The sequence below is a fragment of the Gadus macrocephalus genome, chromosome 23, assembly GCF_031168955.1.
Source record: "Gadus macrocephalus chromosome 23, ASM3116895v1".
Taxonomy (NCBI): domain Eukaryota; kingdom Metazoa; phylum Chordata; class Actinopteri; order Gadiformes; family Gadidae; genus Gadus; species Gadus macrocephalus.
Genome location: NC_082404.1, coordinates 12535104 through 12545895, shown reverse-complemented (window position 1 = coordinate 12545895; position 10792 = coordinate 12535104). Strand labels below are relative to the sequence as shown.

Here is a 10792-nt window from a genome sequence, read left to right as displayed (position 1 = left end):
CACACACACACACACACACACACACACACACACACACACACATACAACATGCACACTACACACACACACACACACACACAACACACACACACACACACACACACACACACACACACACACACACACACACACACACACACACACACACACACACACACATACACACACACACACACACACACACACATACACATGCACACACACAAACACACACAGACACACGAGATGGTTGGTGAGTGTGATTCATGATTGGATCATTTTCCATGACAGGACATGGCTTTAGTGTTTTGGGTGACGGAGGCTGACCAGACACCGGCGGTTAAATTAGGGGATACCGCTGTCGAGGTAGGAGGTTGGGTCAAGTCGGGAGGGATTTTGGTTTGAGTGGAGTGACGGACGAGAGCTTTAGGTTGGAGAATCGAATGAGGGGCTGGACAAAAATGTATCCGGATTTCATTTATTTATCATTGAATTGGTGCCCGGGCCTATATTAAACTGGATTGAGTTCAAATATGTTGTTCTCTTTGATTGTAAAATAAAAGAGATGCCTTGGATCGTAACTGGGGGGTTTAAAATGTAGCATGGCAATGGCAGCTATTCATCTCTCCCTCTCCCTCCATTTCAAGCCTTTCACCATATGTTTCCATTTAAATGTAAACACAAATGCTTCCGGGGTGCGAGGGAAGAAACACTAAATGAGCTGTAGCATAAGTGCTACTTGTACATGTCTTCCCTTCCATGAGTTTCCTCAGTGTTGGCCGATCTCTGAAAAGGAATCTGCCCCAAACCGAGCAAGGAGAGAAGACACAACTGATTAAAGTAACTCTGGTTGGGTGGCAGCGAGGGAAATACAACGAGACCACGGCGGACAGAAGGAATAAAGAAATGGAAATGGTAATGGAAGAAAGGAGAGACGTCGGCGCGGCCAATACAATTACATCATGGAGTTGAGCAAAAACACTCCAGACCAGCATAGAGAAAGACATAAAGAGAGAAAGACATAAAGAGACATAAAGGGAGAGAGACATAAAGAGACATAAAGGGAGAGATGTGAAGAGATACAGACACATTCAGAGACCAATACAGTCAACGACAGGTGGGGAACAGGAGAGAGAGAGAGAGAGAGAAGAGAGAGGGCGAGAGAGAGAGAGAGAGAGAGAGAGAGAGAGAGAGAGAGAGGGCGAGAGGAGAGAGAGAGAGAGCGAGAGAGAGAGAGAGAGGGGCGATGGAGACGGGGGAATGGAGGCAGGGAGAGAGAGGGAGAGAGAGAGAGAGTTCAGAGAAAGATAAAGACAGGGAGATAATGAAAAGAGAGCGATATATATAGATATATATAGATGCTGAAATGTATATTCAGAGACACAGAGAGAGAGATACATATTTAGGGAGATAGTGAATGAAATACAGTAGGAGAGAAAGCAATAAATATGGAGGAAAGAGAGATGGTGAGAGCTACAGAGAGAGAGAGAGAGAGAGAGAGAGAGAGGAGAGAGAGAGAGAGAGAGAGAGAGAGAGAGAGAGAGACTTGACAGGGGGAATGGTAAATAATAGATGATGGACAGAGAGAGGGCCAAAGAAAGGAAGAGGAAGAGAGCTTAAAGGGTCTGGGGACATGTCTTCTAGCCTTCAGCCGGTCTGGTGGATAAATGGATATCGACAGGCCTACTCCAGAAAGGAATTACTGCTGGAACTGAACTTTAGTCAACACTCAGTGTGTGTGTGTGTGTGTGTGTGTGTGTGTGTGTGTGTGTGTGTGTGTGTGAGATTGTCACTGTGCTTATGCGTCGTGTTTGACTGGATAATAATTCTTAATTTGGGGTTTAATAATAATTTGTGTGGGTGTTTGTGTGTGTGTGTGTGTGTGTGTGTGTGTGTGTGTGTGTGTGTGTGTGTGTGTGTCAGAGCAGATATTAACGATGCTGGCGATGAATCCACCAAGCAGTCTCTCTGGTCAACCACAATTTGAGCAGAGGCCAGGCCTCCATCTGTCCTGCTGTAGTAACACACACACACACACACACGCACAGACACACACACACACACACACACATGTGCACGGCAACAGATATACTAACAGCACGCATGTGTGAGAAGACACACCTGAGACCACTGTCTCATCAGCACCTTGTGTGTATATGCACACACACACACACACACACACACACACACACACATATGCACACAAGTATACATGCACCCACACACACACAAATGCACACACACACAAGCAAACACACACACACACACACACACACTGAAAACTTAGCCACTCCTGCTGCTCTGATGAGATGAATTTGCTAAATGAGCAGCTATCTGAATATCTTGGCATCTCCAGTAATATTCTCTTCCACCATAATCCTGTGTACATCCTGTCTAATCCTGGCCCTCTCCATCTCCATCGCCACAGAAAGCGAACGCCTGCAGCTATCACGTCGCTAATTCAAACGGCAGAAGATAGACAGAAATGACCTGTGTTGAGGACAACCTTTTCCCGTCTACGTCTGCACTTTCGCTGCTCCAGCACATCACGTTTTCATAGGTGATTCCTTTGTGGGTTTATTTTTTTTTCGGAATGTATCCGTCTCTATTTTTCCATTTCTTTTGAGCATATTACGTGCCCATCGTAGGATGAAATAGCATGCCTCAACAGAACCACCAGCCATCGCCGGGGAGTCTTTGAACATGAGAGTGAAAGGAAAACAACTCTAAACTCCAAAAAGCGTTGAACAGTGCGGTTGCCATGCCGATCTGATATATACTGGCTATTCATTATGAAGTTATTCAGGGTAAGTTACGGAATGGTATTCCACTAATAATGTTTGTTTAAAGCATACGTTGTTTTGTAATTGTCTCTTTAAAGTGGATGCAGGCTGGGGTGTTTGAAACAAATACTTTCTTTTGTTTCATAGCATTGTATTATTTCTTGTTGCATCGACCTTGTGCAGTAAAATATTTTTTTAACAAAGACAGAAAGAGACAAAGCGTAAATATGAAACTAATTTAAACGTAAGAACGAACTGGATAAATCCTGTTGCGTCACTTACAAATAATTAATGTTCTGACACTTGTTGAATTTGTCCCTGACATTTATACTTTTAATCTCAAATGTACACCTTGTAAAGTGCATTGAAATACATCCAGCCATGGTAAAAGACATTCATTGTAAATCTATATTGTATGAGCTTTCTTTTTAAACACATTTAGTTTAAATATAAATAGGGGACAAACAAACCAGCTAAACAGACGTTCCTGTTTCCCTGAATCAACGTCTGCAACCTCAGCAACATTTACACAAAAAAGAACATGAAATGAAAACCCTTGCGATTTCCTATTCAGCCGGTGAAAGGACATCACAGACAAGACAATAGAAACGCAGCAGGCAATATCCAAAAGACAATAAGCACTCTCCCAACAAACAACCTTGCCTGGACCTTACAGTCAAACAGTGTTTGTATGGGTAAGTGAGTGAGGGAGGGAGTGAGCAAGAGAGAGAGAGTGTATGTGTGAGTGTCTAGGATTATATTGTTTGAACCTTGTACCCTGAGTGCATATGTAGAATGTGTGAAAATGCATATGTGGTATGAATATGGATATCTCTCAGCGTATTAACATGCATGCATGTTGATGCATATGCTATTTGATTCTGCCGACAGAAGCATGTTTGGGGCCAAGGTACACAATTGGTTCTGTAAGTACAATTTGTAATCACACACACACACACACACACACACACACACACACACACACACACACACACACACACACACACACACACACACACACACACACACACACACACACACACACACACACCTCTGCTTTGATCTTGTTGTCTCCGAAGCACAGATGCTGCAAGTAGGCAGCGGCGTTGGACTGCACCGACGGGAACTGGTGCTGCAACATCTGGATCACCTCTGGCAGCTCTGGATCTCTCCAGCCGAACTCCCTGGGGAGACAGAGGGAGGGAGGGGAGTCTTTTTTAACCACTGTACTATCACATTTAGTTGTGTGCTTTGAATTCCACGGGTCGACAGGCAAACATTTACAAATAAAGAGAGACAACGGGGGTCTGAGCAGCCCGAGAGAGCGCGACTGAAAGAGAGAGACCAGCGTGACTATGAACCGCATTCATCCATGCTGTTTTTCAATCTACAGGTCAACTGGTATTCCATGCATTTAACGCAATGCATCCTACACCTCTATTTCCACAGGCTGCGTGATAAGGACTGCCACATACATTGACATTTTAATAGATAGGCAAAGGCAGCCAAGATAACATGCCGAGAAATAAAAAAAAATAAAGGTGTCGGGTACCTGAAGTCCAGGATTTGCACTCAATCAATTGGAAACCCTTATTTATAATGAGCAACATCTCTTCGGGGGTTCTGGCGATGTCATTGGTTAGAAATGAGACCCCTTCAAACCGCACACAGATACACTCGATTGGCCAAAGAAACACCACGATTTATTTGCTGTTGCATGAGGTTACCCAACTGGGACGAGAGAGGGTGAGAGCGAGAGAGACAGAGAAATAGAGAGCGAGATAGAGGGAGATAGAGAAAGAGAGAGAGAGAGAGAGAGAGAGAGAGAGAGAGAGAGAGAGAGAGAGAGAGAGAGAGAGGAAGAAGGAGAGAGAATCCGAGAGAGAGAGAGAGAGAGAGGGGGTGAGACAAGACAAGATTGAGGTGTAACGAGGAGAATATATAATATATTCCAGAGCAGCATTGTATATATAATATAACCTGGGGCTGTTGGTGTCCTAGTCCTTGCACTGCCTAATGTGTGTTTATTTTTGAATCGGGGTGATGCAATACATCCCAACATTTCCCAAATTATTTAATTATGATTATTTGATGATACATTTGTATTGAGTCTAATCAAAAACCAATAATAAAAAACTGGAAGTAATGAAAACAACTTGAGGGGCGAGATTTTGGTAAACAAGTGTGTGTGTGTGTGTGTGTGTGTGTGTGTGTGCGTGTGCGTGTGCGTGTGCGTGTGTGTGTGTGTGTGTGTGTGTGTGTATGTGTGTGTGTGTGTGTGTGTGTGTGTGTGTGTGTGCGTGTGCGTGTGGGGTGCTATATGAGCCATGGCCAGATTAAGTGCTTATAGTCCTTTGGCCACCCTGGACACAGATGAATAAATGTCCTTATCTTAAGGAACCAGGTAAACTGGACTCCAAGAAGCAGAGAGGAGCTGCTCAAAGTGTGTCTGTGTGCATGTGTGTGAGTGTGTGTGTGTGTGTGTGTGCGTGTGCGTGTTCGTGTGTGAGTTTGTCCATCTCTGTGTCTCAGCAATCCCTTCGATTACCTTCCCCTCAAACTAAAAACAACAACAGATTGACTCAGGAACGAGGACCAAGCGAGAGCCATCGAGGACCAAGCGTCTGTTATCGAGTTCAGAAATGGATCTCTGTGTTTTGGAATCAATCCTGATTTCCTGCTGCGTGTCTGTTTCCACGACTACAGGTCACATGATGGCTGACAGTAAGCCTGGTCTTCCATTGTGGAGGGGAGAAAAAAGATTAATGATCTTGCCTGGCCCCCTATCTCTGAATGGAGAAAGATCAAACCCATTGGTCCCCTGGCTGGTTTGAAATGGCCAATCAGATAGAGATCTGATGTGTGTGTGTGATTGTGTGTATGTGTGTGTGTGTGTGTGTGTGTGTGTGTGTGTGTGTGTGTGTGTGTGTGTGTGTGTGTGTGTGTGTGTATGTGTGTGTGTGTGTGTGTGTGTGTGTGTGTGTGTGTGTTCGTGTGTGTGTTTTGGGGATTGTGTGGATTATTTTATCCAAGGCTTTCTTCAACCCTCAAAGGTCATTCAGGCTTGCCTCGATGCAGAAAAGATACAGAGAAATGCAAAAGTTTAACAAATCAAACAGGACAATACTCTCGATTGCACACCGAGGAGAGGTCATGTGAGTTCCTAGTCTTTAATTATTCTGGGGTAGTGAGAGTGATGATCTTAAAGATGTGTTGTGGATAGTTCCATATGGTTGGGGCCAAAAATATTAAATGGGGTTGATGCAGCCAAAAAAACACGAAGATTTTATAAATTCAGAATTGTGTATTTGTATGTGTGTGGCGTGTGTGTGTGTGTGTGTATATCTGGGTGCATGTTTGTGCGTGTGTGTGTGTGCGTGTGTGTGCGTGTGTGTGTGTGTGTGTGTGTGTGTGTGTGTGTGTGTGTGTGTGTGTGTGTGTGTGTGTGTGTGTGTGTGTGTGTGTGTGTGTGTGTGTGTGTGTGTGTGTGTGTGTGTGAGAGTGTGTGTCTAGAAGCAGCGTGTGTGCTCGCCTCTCGTATCTGAAATCAACCGAGCCAGAAACATCCGGAGGAAAAAGCAAATGTGTGTGTGGCGTTAGCCGTTAGCGGGCAGTCAACATGGCTCTCAGAGATAAACTAAGCTCTTTATCTGTCCAATGATAAGTGTTCATTCAGCCAGAATAGCAAGGGATGGATAGAGCAGCGGCTAAGAGCAGGACAGATTCTCTAGGCATTCACGGATTAGGAACGAGAGACCCTCAAACAGTGCTACTTAAATCTGATGGCCTGATAACATCAAGCCTGATGTTTTGCCCTGTATGTGTGTGTGTGCGAGTGAGTGCATGTTAGATCAATGTTCCTATACATGTAATAGTCATTTCTATATTCATTTTTACTACCATGGAAACCTTTTCATGGATGATCCTCAGAGTGCTTTCAAATGTGCTTCCTAAAACAGATTATAAAACCGGCCCTGGCGTCCTGGTCACCAGTACAACCAGCAACAGCTCCGGCAGCTGTTACCAGTAGCATCTGTTTGATGCTCTGCATTTTTCATTTAAAGAGAGCCAAGCTACCGTATCCCTAGTTTAACAAACAGGTTTCAGGCATCAAACAAGCTCTAGTCAGTGTCATGTTGCAAACCATTTCTCCCTTAATTTCATTTTGAATCCATTTCTATGCCAGTGCTCTACAATTATTATAATGACAACAATTACAGTGAAATATATACATTTGTTCAGAAAATGTGAGTGAATCATCACTGTGAAAGGCGCAATTCTATTATTAGTATTAATACTATTTGTTCCTTTTATATATTCTATGTGGCCCTTAACAAGACTAGTTTGCTAGCTTACGTAGGTTTAATAAAACAAAAACCTACAAACACAAACACACACACCCAAACACATACATTAACCTCTCGAACTACTGTGTATATGTGTGTATGAGTGTATTAATAAAATGAATTCCAGTAAATAATGTTTATCAGTGGCCCTTGATTAGATTATATGCATCCGTGATCTTGAACTTTGTGTGTGCTTGTCTAACTGTTGTGTATCTGTTCATGTGCCTACATGTATTTGTGTGTGTGTGTGTGTATGTGTGTGCATGCATGTCTGTGTGTGTGCATGTACGTGCACGTGTGTCATCCATCCTACACATGCTCCTGGCCCGTGGGTGCAGTTAATAGAAAGCACCGTGATTCACTGATAAGATAAGCATCAGAGCTCACCATTAATTAAAAACCCTCAGAGAGAGAGAGAGACAGAGAGAGAGAGAGAGAGAGAGAGAGAGAGAGAGAGAGAGAGAGAGAGAGAGAGAGAGAGAGAGAGAGAGAGAGAGAGAGAGAGAGAGAGAGAGAGAGAGAGAGAGAGAGAGAGAGAGAGAGCACAAGGTAATATGAGTGATGGGGTGGAGCAACCAAAGTGTCAGCAACAGTTGAGGGTAAAGAGCGTATGGCAGGTGACAAAACAGAGAGGTGACTGGGAGGAGGAGAACAATACAAACTAGAGAGAGAGAGAGAGAGAGAGAGAGAGAGAGAGAGAGAGAGAGAGAGAGAGAGAGAGAGAGAGAGAGAGAGAGAGAGGGAGATAAACAGACAGACAGGGAGAGACAGACAGAGACAGAGAGAGAGGGAGTGAGAGAGAGAGAGACAGAGAGAGAGAGAGCGATGCAGAGGGATGGGGAGATGCATAGGGAGCTCTGGCAGAGAGAGAGAGGGTGACAGATGGAGAGAAAAAGCCGTGGTAAAGCCACGAGTGGTGTCAATGCGCAAGCTAATGAGCGCTAGGTAGTGTTCTCAAACACACCGGGGCATCAGACGGACAGTTGGTGGCGGCGAGGCTCAATTAGAGGGAAACACATTTTCCAAAGTGAGGGACAGTCAACAGAATAGGGAAAGGGAAAATAACAGTAATTATGCTGTAATATTAATGTATGGACATGAACATGACAGTAAACACAACGCCATAGTTTAAATATATGAACCACTCAACGCGGGGTAACGGCAACATTATGTGGATATTGAATCTTTTGTATTTTATCATAGATTTGGCTATTTTGGTACCGTACCGTATGCAAGCACAATAAACCATAGAACGATGAGCAGACTTGAAGCTCACACACACACACACACACACACACACACACACACACACACACAAAAGGCCCATATGGGACGATCTATATTGATATATATTTCCAAATAGCAACAATAAAAACATAATCATAGTAATCCCCATCTAATCTCCATAACTGTGTGTTTGACCTCCAGCTCGGAGAGAGAGACCCTGACCTACTCTATTTTTCACTACAGCACTGCCTTGCTCTATATCGACTATGAGTCAGGGTTGGTGTTGGAATGGATCCATATGTACATGCAGCAGTATATACATGGTCGCACGCAGGCACGAACACAAACACGCTGGCACGCATGAAAATGTTACACCCCAAACACCCATATATTCACACGCACACACACACTAAAAAACACACACACATATACTGACCCACACAAACACACAAACCAACTTACCTTCTCTTACATACACACACAAACACACACACCCACACACCCTAACATTATACACACAAACACACTCTCCTCCCTTTCACACACACACACACACACACACACACACACACACACACACACACACACACACACACACACACACACACACACACACAAACACACACTACATAAAACCCTGGAGTCCCCCTAGTGTTCATCATTTGCCGGAACTCCATAAAACGCCCCCCGTAACTCAGAAGCAGGCTCCATAAATGTTTAATGCCTATGGATTATATAATGTGGAATACACAAAACAACTGGGATGTGCCCATGAGTTATGGTGCCCAGTGGCTTGGGTTCAGGCAGGGTTCAACCTAAATGCCAAGTGCATTGTCTAAAAACAACACCCTGTGACTGTCTGACAGTGGGAAGCCTAGGGAATCACAGGGAGAGAAGACTCAGGCAGGGTCCAAAGTTATTCATAAGTTTAGCAACAATATATGCATTTTACCTATTTTTGAGTAAACTCAAATTAGTGTTCTGGGCAGGGAGTACAAAGAATGTATCGTTCTACACAATTCTGGGTTGGCTAGCACTTTAAGTAGGATAACAGGGGAGACATTTGCACACAATAAGCAAATTAATGGTTTGCTAAATCACATGAATGATAAGCTTGTTTACAGTCTACAAGCCATTGATCAACGATTGATTCTAAGCACCTTGCATCACACACCAATCTACAAACAGCTTTTAGGAACACTCCCCTGCGTTATTCCCCGGACAATAACTCCATTAGTCCTTGGCCAATGGGGCACCTGGACTGACAGCTCCACACAGGAAGCGTCTCTCGGTAGCCCTAATCTGATTGGACATGGTCTGTCATGTCTGCTAACTGATTGGAGGGGACCGACAGTGGAGACAGTGAGTGTGCATGCAAAAGCAGATGCTGATTAGCATCCCTCACATCAATCATCATCACCGGCGATGCAGAGGAGGGAGAGAAGGAGAGAGGGATGGGGAGAGTCAGAGAGAGAGATGGAAAGAGAGAGGGAGACAACGAAGGCATGAGGTGCCTGACTCCAATCGAAGAGAATGAGAAGGGGGGAACACCTCCACACCACTAAAGAATAAGCCACTATATATGAGAGAGAGAGAGAGAGAGAGAGAGAGAGAGAGAGAGAGAGAGAGAGAGAGAGAGAGAGAGAGAGAGAGAGAGAGAAAGAGAAAGAGAAAGAGAGAGAGAGAGAGTAAATAGTCCCCAAAGCAATCTTTATGTGTTCGTAAACCTTCATTTAAGCGGGTGAGTCCCCGGGAGACCTGACCAAGGCAGCGGCATAAGAGGTTATAGAGATGACATAAAAGAGAAAGTAAAGAGACATACGAATAAGCAAAAGTAAGGGACCCATTCAGTTGCAATGGGGTATTCTCTGCTTTCACCTCTATAGCTTTTCTGTGATTTTGCTGCATTTCAAGGTGTTTTGTGATGTTTTCCTTCCTGGTTTGTAAGAGTACCTCTCTGGCCAACATCAAGGGTTTGGCTTAAATGTGATTGGCTAATCCATATCTTCTGTTAATTGGAGTGGGTTGAATGCGAGGGTGTTTCATCACTAAAAAAATTGACAAAAAACACCTTCACACAGGAGTTACGAGACTTGATGGCATGAAATGACTTCAATTCTGCAGATTATTCTGGGCAGAGAAGGCTATCATCCCTCATTTCAGTCTGAACATTACAAACAATAGACAGCATACTTGAATCATCTCAGGATCTGAGAAATGTATCTGATCTGTGGTGATGAAAAAGGCGTAGGATGGCAGTAAACCCAGACTGCAAGAACCTCCTTTAGGCCAAGCTAGCTCTACCACCGACCTCTTACTGAGTAAGATGAGGAGTGAGCGAAACAGATGTTCGAGCAAATCTTGAAAGCATATGTAAACTTTACACTCACAAAGGCGGTGAACTGAAAACCTTTCAAATATCGTCCGTAGAATAATTGTTCAGTCGAAGCTTCTGAG

General features: G+C 44.0%; 1 protein-coding gene across 1 annotated transcript in view; it reads right to left on the bottom strand.

Annotated features, from left to right (window-relative positions):
* The window catches only part of ctnnd2a (catenin (cadherin-associated protein), delta 2a), a 140550-nt gene that overhangs the window by 32551 nt on the left and 97207 nt on the right, over window positions 1–10792 (bottom strand). The window contains 1 exon segment of the mRNA XM_060045775.1: window positions 3814–3946. Coding sequence (XP_059901758.1) covers window positions 3814–3946 — 133 coding nt within the window.